The sequence below is a fragment of the Lycium ferocissimum genome, chromosome 11, assembly GCF_029784015.1.
Source record: "Lycium ferocissimum isolate CSIRO_LF1 chromosome 11, AGI_CSIRO_Lferr_CH_V1, whole genome shotgun sequence".
Classification (NCBI taxonomy): Eukaryota; Viridiplantae; Streptophyta; class Magnoliopsida; order Solanales; family Solanaceae; genus Lycium; species Lycium ferocissimum.
Genome location: NC_081352.1, coordinates 45,377,530 through 45,396,364, shown reverse-complemented (window position 1 = coordinate 45,396,364; position 18,835 = coordinate 45,377,530). Strand labels below are relative to the sequence as shown.

Genomic DNA, 18,835 nt, shown 5'->3' with positions numbered 1-18,835 from the left:
CCCGTTCCACCCCATGTGTGTTCTTAGGCTATCCATCCCATCATCATGGTTACAAATGTTATGATTTATCATCCAAGAAAATCATCATAAGTCATCATGTCGTGTTCGATGAAACCCAATTTCCTTTTGCTAAGCTACATACTCCCTTAGATCGTCATCATTATGATTTTCTGGACGATGGACCCTCTCCTTATGTAATCCACCATTTAGCCTCACAAAACAGCCCACCTTCCAGTGACCATACTCCATTTTGCCCATTGGTCCTGCACCACCCACGGCCACATACGCCTCACCCTCGGCATTACCGCCCATTGCTGTCCGGCCCCGTCGCCGCGTCCCTTTGTCCTCTCCGGTCAAAAATCGATCACTGGAGTCAACATGGTATTGTCAAGCCTAACCCAAAATACGACCATCACTCTACATCCAAATCTCCCTTCCTTGTAACCCCGTGTCTCGCCTTACGTGACCCGAATTGGAAAATGGCTATGGAAGATGAATATAAGGCTCTTATTAAAAATAAGACGTGGGATTTAAAGCTCGCCCCACCTAATGTGCATGTTATCTCGGTCTATGTGGATTTTTAGACATAAAGAACACTCTGACGGTTCCTTTGAGAGGCATAAAGCCCGACTTGTAGGTGATGGCAAAACTCAATAAGTTGGCGTGAATTGTGGTGGTACTTTTAGCCCAGTGGTGAAACTGGTGACCATCCACACTGTTCTCGGTCTAGCTCTCTCTAATGCTTGGCCTATTCACCAACTTGATGTGAAAAATGCATTCTTATATAGTGAACTCGAGGAAACTGTCTGCATGCATCAACCCGTGGGTTTTCGCGACCCTACACATCCTGACTATGTCTGCTTACTAAAGAAGTCCTTATATGGCCTCAAGCAAGCTCTCCAGGCCTGGTACAAAAGATTTGCTGACTATGTTTCTAGTATTGGTTTCACCCACAGCAAGTCTGATCATTCTCTGTTCATCTACCGAAAAGGTATTGATATGGCGTATCTTCTTTTGTATGTGGATGATATCATCTTAACTACCTCTCGATGATCTTCGGAAGTCTATCATGACACACTTCAACTCGAATTTACTATGGAGGATTTGGGACCACTCGGTTATTTCTTGGGAATAGCGGTTACTCGTCGTACGGTGTGGTTTATTTTTATCTCAAAAGAAGTACGCCAAAGAGATCATAGAACGAGCTAGCGTGTTGTCTTGTAGGCCAAGTGCCACGCCAGTTGACACTAAACCGAAGTTAAGTGCCACATCTACCTCACCATTTAAGGATCCTTCACTTTATCGCAGCCTGGCAGGTGCACTGCAATATCTCACGTTCACGAGACCAGACATTTTGTATGCTGTGCAACAGATTTATCTATTCATGCATAACCGGATGGAGGTCCACATGAATGCTCTCAAACGTATTGTGCGTTATAGTAAGGGCACCCTTGATCATGGCTTGCATCAGTATCCATCTAAACCCACCACTCCCATTTCGTATACGGATGTAGATTGGGGTGGTTGTCCGGATACCAGGCGTTCGACTTCTGGTTATTGTGTCTTTCTTGGTGATAATCTCATTTCTTGGTCCGCCAGCGGTGCCATCATGTCTCGATCTAGTGCGGAGGCCGAATATCGAGGGGTAGCCAATGTTGTTCCGAGTCTTGTTGGCTACGCAATCTGCTTCTAGAACTTCATTGTCCAATACGAAAGGCTACGTTGGTGTACTGTGATAATGTTAGTGCCATATATCTATCTCTGGCAATCTGTTCAACATCAACGCACTAAGCATATCGAGATGGATATTCACTCGCGTCAAGTGAACAAGTTGCTCGTGGTCATGTACGTGTCCTACATGTCCCATCGCGCTATCAGATCGAGGACATATTTACTAAAGGTCTTCCCTTGGTTCTATTTGAAGATTTTCGCGACAACCTAAGCATCCGCAAACCTCCCACTTCGACTGCGGGGGTGTGTTAGAATATTATGTAAATATTTAGTTACCATATTTATTGATGTAAATATATTAGAAGAATATTTAGTTACCATTATGGTTAGGTGTATATTTAGTTACCTTCATTATAGCCTAGGATCTTTCTATATATACACATGTTGACAGAGATTAATGGAAGCAGATTATTACCTTCTTACACTTCTGATAGCTAGGGGAAAGAGGTTGGAACGCTGCATCTTTTTGAAAATTACTTGTCTTTTCTGTTGTTTAATAGTTCTAACAATTTCAGGAAATGAAAGCAAAAAGTGCAATTCAAAGTGCAGTTGAAGGAAAAATCATTACAAATTACTACCGTTAGGCGCGTGATAGCCAATGCCATAATTTGTAATGAACTGAATAAAAAAATCGGTTATAATATTTAAGGCTTATTTTAGATCATAAATTTCAAAAGAAAAAAATTAATTACATGCTCAGTCAAACAGTACCCATAAATTAAAACGGAGGGAGTAGTCTTTATGTCTTGATCAAGATCCAATTGATAGAATCCAGTGGCCATATGAAGGATTCTTAGTTATTAAGGGTCAAGACAAGTAAACAAAAGACTGTCATACGATGTAAAATGTTTTCATGAGAAAATCTATACTTTTTGTGTACGTAATAGTTGTTGAAACATATCATATTTTTTAAACTATCTTTGAACCACAAGTTATTAGGCTCACCTTCTAGACAGACATATCCCTATAAGAAATATCTTAGGATCAACTATATATATTATATAGCACGTCTTGTATTGTAACTCATGTTAATGAATCCATTATATTTGTTTATAATCGGCAATCTTTGTAGTTTTTCAATCTGAGGGCTTATTTGGATTTAAGGAGGGCAAGGTGGTTTTTGTCCCATGTGATCTTATTTTCGTCCAACCTGGAAAATCTACTTGATAAACAGTTACTTCGTTACCCAATATATAAGTAACCATCTCAAAAATGGAAAATTCATCAACTCGAGTTAATTAACTTTCTTTCCCCAGATTCCTGTAATAAGATGATTTCCTTCTTGCTATTCATGTCCTTCCTCTTCCTTCTAATTCAAAAATGGAGGAAGTCGAAAACCCTACTGCCTCCGGGCCCGTGGAGGCTACCTATTATTGGAAGTGTGCATCACTTGACAAGTGGACTACCACATCGAGTTCTCAAAAACTTATCACAAAAATATGGCCCCATTATGTACTTACAGCTCGGGGAAGTTCCCACAGTCGTTGTTTCCTCCGCACACATGGCCAAACAAATCCTAAAAACCCATGACCTCGCTTTTGCATCCAGGCCAGAAACCATGATGGGAAAAATTATTTGTTACAACTGTAAGGACATTGCCTTTTCTCCATATGGTGATTACTGGAGACATATGCGTAAATTGACTGTCTTGGAGCTACTTAGTGCCAAGATGGTCAAGTCTTTTAGCCCAATTGGACGAGATGAGCTCTCGAGTCTCCTATCATCCGTTGGATCAATGGACTTAGATTTGTCAATCAACTTAGCAGAAAAGCTTTTATGGTTTATGAATGCTGCGACATGTAGGTCAGCATTTGGGACTGTGTGCAAAGATCAAACTGAGTTGATAAAATTGATTCATCAAGCACAATCATTATCCGGTGGATTCGAGTTGGCTGATTTGTTCCCTTCGAGAAAATTTCTACATGGGCTTAGCGGGATGGAATCTAAACTAATGAAAGCCCGTAATAAGATAGATGCAGTCTTGGACAACATTATCAATGTGCAAAGAGAGAGTCACACAAATGGAAGAAGTTGTAATGGTGAGTCTGGAGTTGAAGATTTGGTCGATGTTTTTATAAGAGTCATGGAGAGAGGCAGTTTTCCAGTTTCCTTAACAAATGACAACATCAAAGCAGTTATTCTTGTAAGTGTATTCCTTTTCCCGTTGTCTTTTTTATTTTACAAAATATCAAAATCTTGTAATTTTTTCTATCGAAAACCCACATGCATATCATGTACTACTACTCAAACTGTTTAGACTTCACTGCCATTACAATTTGTTAACGACTAGCTCCATAACTTTTTTGTGTCTTCTTATCTTTTGGTCTTTCTAATATTAATGAAACCAAAGTTTCACTAGTTTTTTTTAGAATATTTAACTTTATGTCAAATAAAAATTTATTCGACAATTTTAAAAAGGTAAAACACAATTTTAAGGGTGGTCCATGAAAGTAATGTGATGTATAGTTACTTAGTCGTTTGACCATATTTCGTGTAGGATATGTTCGTAGCAGGATCTGACACATCATCTTCAATGGTTATTTGGGCATTATCAGAAATGATGAAAAGTCCGAGTGTCATGGCAAAAGCACAAGCTGAAGCGAGAGAAGTCTTTAAAAGAAAGAAAACATGTGATGATGATACTGATATTTTAAAGCTTAATTACCTCAAGTTAGTGATCAAAGAGACACTCAGTTTACACCCGCCAACTCCCTTGCTGGTCCTGCGAGAACGCAGGGAGGAAACACAAATAGATGGTTTCACTATACCATTGAAAAGCAAAGTCATGGTTAACGTCTGGGCAATTGGAAGAGATCCTGAGAGCTGGGAAGATCCTGAATGTTTTATACCCGAGAGATTTGAGAAGAATTCTTTTGAGTTTACTGGGAATCACTTTCAGTTTCTTCCCTTTGGCACAGGAACACGAATTTGTCCAGGAATACAATTTGGTTTAGCTCTTATTACTCTGCCTTTAGCCCATTTGCTTTACAATTTTGATTGGAAACTTCCAGAAGGAATTAATGCAAGGGATTTGGACATGACTGAGGCAAATGGAATAGCTACCAGAAGACAAAATGATCTTTACTTGATTGCTACTCCTTATGTATCTCCTCTCGATTAACTCTGAAATTTTGTTTTAATACTGCTTGCTCCACTTGTTTTAAAGTTCACAAGCATTGAATAAGTTAAGTACAGGCTTGTAATAGTTTATGTACCTTTTCTGTTTCATCCTTCTCATCCGGTGATGAGTAATGGTCAAATAAATGAACATTGTATTTGATTATTTTCATTAGCTTTAAAGGTACTTTTATGTTGAGTAGCTCCATTTTTATGTTTTATGCCTTAAATTTCATTAGATTTAAAAGACATTTGTGTATATATGTGATATATACGAATTGAGAATTGAATTTGTGATACATTACGGACTACGAATGAGTTATGATGTATGTATAAATTTGGATTTATCTAGGTGACTGATTAAGTCAAAGTTAAGTGGGAGACAAAAAAGATCATATATAACCTGCATGAAATTTGTGTTGATTACTGGACAATAATTGACGTAGATGTAGACTGTCATGAAGAGGATTATTGTGATTTTATGGGCAAAACACATTAGGTTACAGAATTTAGAAGCAGGTACAAGAAGAAGGGAGATTGAGTTGTAGAGAGAGAAATATTCTCACTTCCATTTTATTCAACTAACTTGTATATTGTGTGTACAGGAATATATATACAAGTATGTAAATGTGTCACTAACTACTTACTTAACTAACTAACTAACTTTGTGACACCATTAACTCACTTAATGACATAGTGAAAGTACACCTATACCCTTCTAGTTACAAGCCTTTATTCTATTTCTTCTACACTCCCCCTCAAGCTAGGTATGGGGCACTTCAAATATATTCAGCATACCTAGCTTGGAACTTAAGTATTCATGTTGGACTCTAGAAGTCCTTTTGTTAATATGTCAGCTGGTTGCTCCATTGTAGAAATGTACATGGTTGCTACCATTCCTTGCATTATCTTTTCTCTTATAAAATAACAATCTATTTCTATGTGCTTGGTCCTTTCATGATACACTGGATTTGCAGCAATTTGAATGGCTGCCTTGCTATCACTGAAGATGTCAATTGGCTTCTTGTGATCAATCCATAGTTCCTTAAGTAATCCCGAAGATCCGGACCAATTGCATACGCTGATTGATGCAATATTCCCTGTATCCAGGTCCTGCCGAGCTTAGAGACTGTTGTCTGTTTCTTTGACTTCCAAGTGATTAATGAGTCACCTATCTTAACTAAGTAGCCCGAGACTGACCTCCTAGAAATAGGACATGATGCCCAATCTGCATCACAAAATGCAGTTAAGTCTGTGTTGTTTTTGCTTGAAAAGAGGACTCCTTGGCCTGGTTGTTTCTTTAAATATCTTACAATCCTTAAAGCTGCCTCCATGTGAGATTGTTTAGGCTACTGTAGAAATTGGATCAGTGTTTGGACACTGAATGAGATGTCTGTCCTTGTCATGGTTAAATATAGCAGCTTCCCAATGATCCTTTGATATGCTCCTTGATCTGTAAGTGGATCATTTTGTGTAGTACGAGACCGTCTTGTTGGCCACTTTTCTTTGTGTCCTGTGATCGGTATGTGCGACTTTGTACCGTAGCTTTGTATTTGTTTCAGGTGATCATCATACACTTTGGTAGTCAACTTTACATTGGTGTCTATAGGAGTTGCAGCTGGTTTAGCTGCAGCTAATCCAGTTTCTGAAATCAGTTCCAAGACATATTTCCGTTGATGCATCAATATTCCTTTTTCAGACCTTGCAAACTCAATACCAAGGAAGTACCTGAGTTCACCAAGGTCCTTCATCTTGAAGGCCTTTTGTAATATCTCCTTAGTTTCTTTGATTAGTTGTAGACTACTTCGCATTATCGCATATCATCAACATACACTAAAACTATAGTAACTCCTCCTTCTGATGTGTTTGATAAATAGTGAGTGATCATATTCACTTTGGTGAAACGAGCTTTCAATAGAGCTTCGGTGAGTTTTGCATTCCATTGCCTTGGTGCACCTTCAGTCCATACAAGGATTTGATAAGTTTGCATACCTTCATCTCCCCCTAGCTTGAAAATCCTTAGGGGATTTCCATGTAGATCTCATCATGGAGATCACCTTGTAAAAATGCATTAAATACATCTATTTGATGTATATGCCATTTCTTGATTGCTGATAGTGCTAGTACTATTCTGACAGTTTTCATTTTTACCACAGGAGAGAAAGTCTCCTCGTAGTCAACCCCCTCCTTTTGGCTATAGCCTTTAGCTACAAGTCTATCTTTAAACCTTTCTATTTCTCCATTGGCCTTGTACTTCACTTTGAAGATCCACTTGCATCCTATTGGGCTCTTGTCTTGTGGAAGAGTAACAGTTTCCCATGTGTGGTTGTTTTCGAAGAGCCTCTATTCCTCTTCATCGCATCTACCCATCTAGGGTCCTTGCGTCTCGGCATAGGTTTTGGTTCAATAATATGTGATGTAGGCTGTATATAGGCTTGGTAGTTTGATGAAAGGTTGTTGTAGGAAATGCATTTGGATAGTGGATACTGGACATCATGGTGGATATTTAGAGACACAAAATCTTTCAGCCAAATTGGTGGGTTTTTGCTTCTATTTGATCTCCTTTCAGGTTCTGTTGGTAAGACTGGTTGTTGTGTAGGTAGATTCTCTGGTTGAGGTAATGTATGTTGTTGTTGTGGGATAGATAGTTGAAGTTCAATGTGAGTATTTGGTTGAAATGACTGTGAGGGCATTTATTCTGGTTCTAGAGGCACTTGATGCTGCTCAGTTGACTCAGTGTCAAAGCAGTATATGTCTGATGAAGTTGTCTCAGGAAACAGTGTAGTTGGATCAGTTTTCATCGTTTAGAAAGGAAAGATGGCTTCATTGAACTGTACGCTCTGCTGACAAATATAGTTTTGCCTTGTAAGTCATATAAGATATACCCTTTTTGTGTTGCTGAGTATCCCATTAGATCAGCAACTCTAGACCTTGACTTAAGTTTATCATGTTCTTGCATGTTCTTAGCAAAACATAGGCATCCTATGACTCTAAGATGACTGATCATAGGCTTCCTTTTGTAAAGTTTTTCATATGCAGACTGATGTTGAAGCACAGTACTTGGCATTCTATTAATGAGATATACAGCTGCTTGGACACATAGACCCCAAAACCTTATAGGAATCTTCCTTGGAATCTGATAGCCCTTGTGACCTCAAGTATGTGCTTGTGCTTCCTCTCATCAACGCCATTTTGCTGAGGGGTATATGCACAACTAGTTTGGTGCACAATGCCCATGTTTTTGAACATCTGATCGCATCCTGAGTTAACAAACTCAGTCCCATTGTCAGATCTAACTACTTTAATGGACTTATCAAACTGGTTTTTGACATAGTTAATGAAATATTGTATAATCACACACACATCAGACTTTAATTTGAGAAGAAACACCCAAGCCATTCTTGAGAAGTCATCAACAATAGTTAGAAAGTATTTGTTACCATCATATGTAGCAGACTTATAGGGACCCCATACATCCATATGCACAAGTTCAAATGCATTAGAGGTCTTAACAAAACTGATAGGAAATGCTAGCCTAGCCTGTTTTGCACAGGGACAAATAGTACACTTGCTGACCTTTTCAGCTATTGTTTGCACACTTATTGACGATTTTATTCGGGAAACGTAGACATGTGTCCAAACCTACTATGCCACAATTGAATATTTTCTGCGTTGTTGACAGTGTACTGTTGTTGATCTGTGGTTCTAGCTTTTAGAGCAATTCTTTTATGTTGGTTATGAGCTTGATTGACTAAAATGTACAGACCATTCTCCCATCTACCAATCTCCTTCACCTTCCCAGTGTAGAGATCCTGGAATACACAGAATTCAGGAAAAAAGTTAACTGAGCAACACAGTTCTCTAGTGATTTGTGACATTGACATCAGATTGTATTGAAAATGAGGCAAGTGTAACACATTCTTAATGACAATTCTATCTGAAAGAGTACTAGAGCCAGTGTGTGTTACAACTGAGACATCTCCATTGGACAAGAACGCCTTCTTTGGTTCATTTGTTTGCACAATAGTTCCTTCATCTAACAGTCCTTTATCAGCTACCATATGATTAGTAGCTCCAGTATCAATTATCCAGTCTTGTAGGCTTTTAGATGCAAGTAGGGCAGTATTAATACCTTTTGATACAAGCAAGGATGTATTAATACTGCTGCCCGTGAGAATGCGATGCGGTCTCGGTAGTTTCCTTCGACAAAGATTCGCACAATTTGTTCATATTGACCCTTTGAGAAGTATGGTCCAAGTTCACTCTTGACTCTGATCATATCCACCTTCCGCATATGTGGCCACTTGGTTTGAACCACCTACTGTCATACCTTGCAAGTTCTGAGTGATATTGGCCATACTGCTACCTTGACCATTCTCAACTATCACATTATAAGTAGTTGAGCTTCCAGTTGCCTTTCCATGGTAATTAGTTATAGGCTGTCTATATTGATTGTTATATTGACTGTTGTACTCAGAGTTTTGAGCATAAGTCTTCTTCTTGGATCTATAATCTTGAGGATATCCAACTACTTTGTAACACTTCTCTGTAGAATGGTTCCTCATTTTACATATTTCACAAAACTGACCTTGACCTTGGTTGTAGTTTTGATTGAAACCTTTTATGAACTTCTGATTACCTTGACCTTGTCCACTGTTTCTAGTGAACATAGCAATGTCAACATTTCCCATAGATGTAGGATTTGATCCTAACAGCCCTGTACTTGCAGTAATAGACTTCTGCCCCTCATCACTAGTTATCATAGCATATGCCTGGTTTAATGTAAGCATGGGACACATCAATAGTAACTGGCTTCTTGCTTGACTGTACGACTCATTTAATCCCATGAGGAACTGAAACAGTTTCAACTTTTGTAGGTGGATGACAAATTCCGTAGATTTCTCACAGTTACAACTAGGAGTAGGAATTAAGGCTTCAAATTCTTCCCATAGGCTTTTAAGTCTGGAAAAGTATCTGAGATACAAAGGTTGTCCCTTGTGTGGTTGTTGCAATTTCTTTATGGACATTATACACTCTTGAACCATCGATATTATGAAATCTTTCAAACAAATCTTTCCACACAGCTTGAGCCTTAGTTGCATACATTAGTCCACCTAGCATCCCTTTTTCTACAGCACTTAGAATCCAAGAAAGAACTATAGCATTAACTCTTTCCCACCTATTCCACATTGATTCAAGATATTTATCTTTACTACACGATCCATCAACTAGACCTATTTTATTTCTTCCCAATAATGCAAGACGCATTGAATTAAACCATATAGTGAAATTTTCAACACCAGTTAATTGAAAGGAGATAAGGTTTGTATACCACTTTGATCGGCATGAGGATATAAAAATAGAGGATGATTATAGTCAATTTCTTGACACCTTGTGTCTTTCTTTAACTTTACCATTGTTACTGTGTTATTGACCGAAACTCCATTGTTGTTCATTGAATCTTCAACCGCCATTGACAGGAAATTCAAAGCTTCTTAGATTTTTCGATTTATGCAGATAAAATTGGAAAATTGAATCAACTTAGCAGCTTATTATGCTGTGTAGGCTCTGATACCATGTGATTTTATGGGCAAAACATATTAGGTTACATAATTTAGAAGCAGGTAGAAGAAGAAGGGAGATTGAGTTGTAGAGAGAGAAATATTCTCACTTCCATTTTATTCAACTAACTTGTATATTGTGTGTACAGGAATATATATACAAGTATGTAAATGTGTAACTAACTACTTACTTAACTAACTAACTAACTTTGTGACACCATTAACTCACTTAATGACATAGTGAAAGTACACCTATACCCTTCTAGTTACAAGCCTTTATTCTATTTCTTCTACAATTATGTAAATGTATACAAACAGAAATTTATTGCACGTGATAGATTTAAAGAGGGGACTAGTTGGGAAAAACCACCTTGTAAAGCTATTCACAATTGACTCTTTTTTTCCAACTATTCACAGTGGTAAATAAAAGGGAAGACTTAATTGATTATTCAAGTGAAAACAAAGCTAAACTATTGTTTTTTTTCCTACTCGGTTTAAAGCACTCTTTTCGGGGCCCCGGCTAGTCTAAAATCCTATTGTGTAAGGCCTATTGAAGGAGGAAACGCTCCCTACCAGAATGTTTTCATAATAATTCCATTCATTGGCCTTGTCTTTGAAAAAAAGTCATGGAACTTCAAATTATGCAAATGGAACTCCCGGACGGTTTCACTTGTGAAATTTTAACTTCATAACAATAGCGCTATAAAAGATGAAAATTAGCTATTTACTATAAATTTTACCAGATTTTTTTCATTTTCAATACTCAAATCCAACAAACACTCACCACACATGGCATATGAAGTAATCAAGATGGAACAATTTCACTTCCTAAGCAAGAACAACTAGAGCAACATCTCATTATCCAAAGTAAACCCAACTAGTAGGTAAAGAGTCACCAAATGAGCCAAAAAGTTGTCTCAAAGGTCATTCTTTCCTATGCACTTGCTTTTTAACTTTCACAAAAATTTGGAGGGGTATTCGCATTTCAACATTTCACATGCAAGAGACTAACTCTATTAGTACCAAACAAGCCAAGAGTTTCCATATTTTTTCCTCGAAGGAGCACCTACACCTAAACTACAAGACTAATTAAAGAAGCTAAGAAAGAAAATAAAATAATAAAAGTGACTAATCCACAACATGCCAACAAAACAAAATCTTCAAAAATTTGAGCAAGTTCCATTTGCAACAACGTCTATCCACAACCGCACCAACAGTCACAAAACAAACCTAGCAAGGGCACACAATATCCATATATATATAAGACAAAAGCCCGGCAAGGGTACAATTTATGCATAACAAAATATAATGTGCTACCATATGCCACCCCCAACTACAAACATTGCAGTGTCCTCACTGCACATAATCAAAACAAAACACAAAATAGTTGAGAGTAGAGAATTTTTTTTTTTTTTTTTTTCACAAGAGCGGCAGCATGACCTGCGAAACGTGTGATGTCACCGAAGACATTTTTTTTTTTTAGCAAGCACACAAAATGCAGGAGATGTCACCTGAAAATTTGGTGTGGCTGTTGGGATCTATTTCAATGACCTCTTTACCCAATGGTCATTTGAAACCCCGACCTACTTAAAACAATTCCAAAAATTTTGAAACTTTGCAGATTAGTCAAAAACAATAAAATAAACTATTCTACAAAATAAAACTTCAAAAATGACTTAAAATTTTGAAAACAATGGGTTATCTCCCACCAAGCGCTTAATTTAACGTCGCGGCGTGACGGTTATCAACTTTACCACTTTTCCTTCCATTTGGAAGATATGAATTTGCGCCCCAACTTTGAATCAAGATTATGATGACGCTCATGGGGCGGTGGTAGAAAAGCAAAGAGGCCAACTCTCGGGTGTCGCATCTTGCACTTTTTGGCCTTTAAGTGAGGGATGTCATTTTGTCTTCTTGGCATAGCAAACTTCAAAATAAAAGCGTCTTGTTCTTCACCTCCAAAATTCTCCATAGGTCAAGTTAGTTCAATTTCCATATCATCCACTAAGCACAATGTCAAAAAATGGTTTGAATGCGGTCTAAGATGCTCCATTTTTAAATTTGCTCTATCTTTGACATCCTCACCCCCAAATGAACTAGAGTCAATTTCAACATTTTCCATGACACCGATTGACTCTAATTTCCATTTTTCTTTAGCATCTCTAATAAGCATGCATTCGGTTGGAGGGTGTTCAATTCTTGATTCCTCAATTTCATGATTGGCCTCCAACATAGGCATTATCCTCTCATATTGAGCATTTGAGAATTCTTCTTGATTTTGTTCAAATGCCCATGGAGGATTTTTGTCTTCAATCATCAAGCCATTTAAGATACTAGTTTCCAAGTACTCCTCAAAGGCTTTTTGATTTTCATTTCCTCCATCAAGTAGGCACTCCATCACGAGCTTGAACTCTCCATTTTGACCATTCTCAACTTCTTCCACTTCCATTTCCCTATCATTGTCACAACAAAAAGTAGAATCGTCATAGTGGGGGTTCGGGGAAGGGACGGACAAATAATCATATTTAGCCCAATGGCCATTTTGACCGCCACATCTATCACATATGCTCCACTCATGGGTTCGTGATTGTGCGCACAATCCTCCCCCGGAAGACTTTAAACAAGTTGGCCAAGAGTGGGGTCCTCCACAATAAGGACAAGGGTCATCAAAGTGTGAACAACTACCATCCGACCCATTTTCATAGAATGATGCCATTTTTATTTATTTTTTTAAAATTAAATAAAGCAAAGAAACAACTACACAAATATTCACAAGTTTGGAACCAAGCAAGTTAGCTTATTTCCCAAACTAGCCTAAATACGCCAAATTGTTCCCTGGCAACAGCGCCAAAATTGATAACGTCCAAATCCACTCGTCAAAAAGAAAGTGCACACGGTCGTATACAATATAATTTACCCAACTATGAGTCAGGGTCGATCCCACAGGGAATAATATATTAGGCGATTTAAACAAGTAAAGAATTATCACTTTCTATGCTAAGCCAAATACTTGATAATATTTTGATTTTGAGAAAATTATAACTAATGCGAAAATATAAACTAATCTAGAAAGCAAGTAAAATAATCAATGGCCACAAGCATGGATACAAGGAACTCTCAAGTAACGATCCAATGTATTTTATGATTTTACAACTAAGAGCAGGTTTACGTTGATAGATAATGATTTCTAAAATCTCATTGAAAGTCTTCCAACCAGATCAATGAATTTCACTCTAAGCTTTTCCAAGCCTTAGAGTGTGATATTAAGTACAAACAATTTAACCTCAAGTAACTATCCTATTCCTAGCTCAAGTTATTAGATGGGTTTAATGACCCAAATTCTTGTTAATTAATGTTTCCCAACTAGATTTCCTCTTCCGAGCTCAATCAAAGTAAATGGGCAAGCCCTAGGGTTAGCTAATCCCTTAAGGAACATTAATGAACAAGATTAATTAAAGCAACAAAGACCCACTTCATTAGAAATAAAAATCATTCAATACATAAGCAAAACAAGAGTTTGATCCAAACTATAGCATGTTGTGCAAACATCTCTGTAGCACGTATTTAAAAGTCTTTGCTTCGCATGTCTTTGCTAGCATATCTTAGCATTTCAGTCATTTTTGCTCCATTTTGTTCTGTTATGCTCTTCGGACATCTTATCCTACAAAACGACATAAACACACAAAAAGTAACACCAAAGGTGCTTGAAGAGTCACAAAAGCTTAAGGAATTAGCATCGAATATCTCGTAATTTTACGGCACATCAATGAATAAAGAAAATATGAAAGACGACAAGAATAGAGATTGATCTCACTATTTTAAGGTAATGTAATATGATGTTAAGTATAAACTAAAAAAAATAAAAAAAAATTAGATTGCACGAGGCGGAAAAATCAATCAAGATGAGATTCAAGAACTGAGACTACTAAGATTGAGTATCCAATAATGAGGATTTAAAATAATACGAGAGGAAAGATATCTAATACTTTGTAGCTTTCTATCCAAGATCGTTGGAATACCTTGTAGCTTACTAATTACTACTCGAGATGCTAGAACTAATTTAATTTCAATAGGAGTAATATAATAGGTTTCAGAGTTGGAACTTTAGGTGTTAATTATGTCGCCGGCTTATAGTAATTTTCATCATCCCAAAACCAAGGCGAAAATTTTAATATTTTATTATATTTAAATTTAATATATAAAATATATTTTACATATATAAACTTATTCGGTTTGGTTCGGTATTTTTTCGGTTTATTTTTCTAAAATTAAAAACCTATCTAATTATTCGGTACAGTTATAAATTTAGATAAAAACCGTCAATTTTATTAAAAGAAACCTAAAAATTGGTTCGATACGGTACAGTTCGATCGGTTAAGTCGGTTTTTTGAAAACCATTAACACCCCTAGTTTTGGTAGCGTACTTCAGTTCTCGTACCATCATGTATAATTTTGTCTAAAAATGTTTGTATTTACGGAGGTTTAGTCCCTTTATTTATGATCGTTTGTTCTATAAATTCACATGGTAGGAATCTAGCCAAAGTCCCGCCACCTCACCTCAAGACTTATTAATTAAAAATATACGTGCGAGATAAAATAAAGACATATGATTAAACCCCTTTTCGTGCGAGATAAAATAAAGAAGACATATGATTATTGTTTTAAATACTTAAACCAATGACGGCCAATTCACTTTTTCGTGATGCATCACTCAATAAAACAAGGAATTAGTAGCTACTCAATGTACGAGTGTAATATTTTACCTTTACTGTCACAAAATAGAGATTGACAATTGCCTGACTACTTTAGGCTTGTTACTCCCACACCACAATGTAACTGAAACAGAGTAAGGTTTCACTTAACCAAGGAATCATTTTGATAGGTAAAGATTATAATCCACTTCCAAAGAAAATTATCGTTACAGCTGCAACCCTTTCACGTGAAGCCAAAAACCTTTTTTATTTTTTAAGGTTATGATTCAAAATATATATTACATGATGAAACAAAAAACTCAATAGATTTGAATACAAAGGTGATGCCGCCACCAACAAGCACCTTTTCATTCAGCCCTGGCAGGTTCTTTTTTCTCTTTCAATTCATTTTGTAATATAATCATAACTCATTGTTCAACAATTTTTTGTTAACAAAAAATTTCTTAGCAATCACAACCTCACAAAAAACTGCGTTTATTGGGAATTTTTTCCAACAACAAACCCTAACTATGGTACGGACTATATGATATTAATTTGATTGACAGTCACGACAAAGATTAAAACGCAATATATACATAAATCGTAATCCTTGAGGTAGGGTTTCAATCATTGATTCAGCAACAAACGTACCATACAAATATTAATTCACTTGCTATCCCATCCACACACGTAATTTAAATATCAGGCCTTTTATTTTATTGGCCACTTGGCCATAAAATTAGGTAGGTGTAGTTATTCTCCAAAAGATTCAAGGTTGTTGATTACGTACGTTGTACAATCCCTTCAAAGCCCTTGCAATGACATTTTGATGATGAATAAAATTTAAAAAAAAAAAAAAAAAAAAAAAAAAGAATAGTCAACATTTGAGGTGTTTCTCGTGAGTTTTTTTTTTTTTTTTTTTTTTAACATAGGATTTTTAGGAAAGTACGGTGGTTAAAGTTTGATAGTAATTCTTTCGGGGTAGACATTTTCATTTTGACAGACATTTATAAAAATTTGCACTTGTATTCTGTGTTTGACGTACAAAGTAGTAAAATGTTTTCATAAGAAAATTATCTCTTTCTAGAAGCAACCATTTTTAAGATGCATAGAATTGTTAAAATCATGTTTACATCAAATGATACATGCTTTTTATGCTCCTTTACAATTTTTTTTTTTTAATTGCATTTCCTCACTAGAGAGAACTACAAAGTTATTCTATTATAAAACAAGCAATGAATACATATGAATTAATGATAAGTGCAGAGCTAAGAGAAAAGTGTAAACGATTAGCACAAGTTACCTACATCCAAATTGAGCTGTGAACTTAATTTCTCTTTAAGAAACAATGAGAGCACAAAAATTGTCTAGAAGAGTTATAAAGTCAATTTATTACAACCCAAAATAAAACACACATCAAATTAGAGACCTTCGAAGACCATGTGCCCTTTCAGGGGAATCCTCCACTTCCGCTCCCATTTGGTATACAATATTTGCTTAGAGTTCCGAATAATCGCGTCATGTAAGATTCATTACAGAGAAATGTTTATTATAAGAATTTCTTATTCTAGAAATTAGATCCGAGAACTGTATTTAAGGGTGGAGAGATCTATCCATCTCACCACAATCTTTGGTGGTTTTGTCCCTGCTCTCAACTATGAGAAATTGTTACTTTCATCTATTAAAACATAAAATATACAATGAATCAAACAAAAACAAGTACTCCATATAATGAAGGCCAAAGTCATAGATGGACCCCTGAACTTATCCTGATTTTCCATCTAGACCTCCCAACTGAAATGTTGACCATCTGAACCCCCGAACATAAGATAAAATGTGCCATTTGAACCCCTCGTGCCACCGGCACACGCGTGAAGCTCACTTGTGATGACATGGAAAAATAGACCGGTGACATGGAGCCATGTCATGTTACTTGTTTTTTTTTTTTTTTTTTTTTTTAAATAAGCCATGTCAACCAAAATAATTAATTTTAACAAAAATTCTATTTTAAAATCTATTTAAATAATTAAAAAAAATAAAAAAACCCAACCCATCCTCTCCGATAGCCCACCTCGCTGCCGCCGCTGCCTCCTCCGCCTCCGCCGCCGCCACTTTCTTTTTTTAAATTTTTAATCATTAAAAATTAATTTTAACAAAAACTCTATTTTAAAATCTATTTAAATAATTAAAAAAAATTGAAAAACCCAACCCATCCTCTCCGATAGCCCACTTCACCGCCGCCCCCGCCCCCGCCGCCGCCGCTTCAAAATCTATTTAAATAGTGTTTTTGTTAAAATTAATTTTTAATGATTAAAAATTTAAAAAAAAGAAAGCGGCGACGCGGAGGAGGAGGCGGCGGCGGAGAAGGCAGCGGCAGCAGTGGCGGCGGTGAAGTGGGCTATCGGAGAGGATGGGTTGGGTTTTTCAATTTTTTTTAATTATTTAAATAGATTTTAAAATAGAGTTTTTATTAAAATTAATTTTTAATGATTGAAAATTCAAAAAAAGAAAAAAATTGGTCTCTCACGCTCTGTTTAAAGCAGTGAGCTTCACGCGTGTGCCAGCTGGCACGAGGGGGTTCAAATGGCACAGTTTATCTTATGTTTGGGGGTTCAGATGGTCAACGTTTCAGTTGGGGGGTCTAGATGGAAAATCAGGACAAGTTCAGGGGTCCATCTATGACTTGGCCTATAATGAATCGAGGTCTTAAAATATAGTTGCATACTTGCGTACATAAGATGTCTCGAAGTTTTAAATTAAGGAAATGAAATAAGCAGAGGCGTAGCCAGAAATTTTAGTTTATTAGTTCTAAACCTTAGCCATTTTTGTTTACTAGGTTCTAGATAAATTATTATGCATGTTAAATAATCTTTTTAATACAAATATATAAGGTTTGTATCAAAGTTACTGAGTTCTATTGAATATGTAATTATAAAGCTGGCTCCGCTCCAGGAAGTATATCGTCCCGAAAATAATTTTTTGACATGGATAGTTTCTCGTCATCAACATTTCTCCCTTCACTTTGTACCCGACTAGAGGTGTCAAATGGACGGGTTGGGCTGAATTCATTTTTTTTTTTGCGTGGAATGTTCTTTAAAGGCACTAGTCTTCAATTTTTTCCCCTCAAATTGTTGGTCTTTAATTTTTTCCCTTCGCCTAAAAACCCATGGGTTCCGGGTTCGAACCCTCGCTCAGTCAAATTTTTTTAAAAAAATCGCAAGACAGAGTTTGAACCTTATAAGGCAGAGTTGGGGCAAAAGTTTGCCTTAAGGCCTAACTTTTGCCCGAATAGGCCTAATTTTGCTACAAACCTCTGCCTTACGATTTTTTTTTTTTTTTATTGAGCCGGGGTTTGAATCCGAACCTCGGCAATTGCGAAGGGCAAAATTAAAGACTGGGCCTTTGAAGGGGAATCGTTCAAATGACCCTGTTGAATTTGGGCGGACCAAAAGGGATTGAGTTATGGACAGATGACCCGTCCAAAAGTTACTTGGGCAGAATGGGCTAAAATGCGGGTCATAATCCAACCCGTCCAATTTTTACTAAGTTTTAGTTGCTTTATTGTTCTTTTATAATTTTTTAGTAGCTTATAAAATTATTATTTTTCTTCATTATGGCTTTATATAACATATCAAATTAAAAAAATATTTTATTTGAAAATATTTTGACAAGATATCTCATGAGTCAATTTGGACAACATATCAGCCCAATTTTTGAAAGGCTGAAATAGGTTAT

At 36.6% G+C, this 18,835-nt stretch overlaps 1 protein-coding gene across 1 annotated transcript; it reads left to right on the top strand.

Annotated features, from left to right (window-relative positions):
- The first annotated feature begins 1,396 nt into the window (after positions 1 to 1,396).
- Positions 1,397 to 4,866, top strand: LOC132037802 (premnaspirodiene oxygenase-like). Its single transcript, XM_059428425.1, has 3 exons — positions 1,397 to 1,414; positions 3,002 to 3,874; positions 4,229 to 4,866. Exons 1-3 carry the CDS (start codon positions 1,397 to 1,399, stop codon positions 4,850 to 4,852), a joined length of 1,515 nt encoding a protein of 504 aa, XP_059284408.1. The 3' UTR covers positions 4,853 to 4,866.
- Positions 4,867 to 18,835: the final 13,969 nt, after the last annotated feature.

Coding starts and splice junctions, on each gene's coding strand:
- LOC132037802 (XM_059428425.1), top strand. Junction 3,875..4,228: donor ACATCAAAGCAGTTATTCTT/GTAAGTGTATTC, acceptor TATTTCGTGTAG/GATATGTTCGTAGCAGGATC.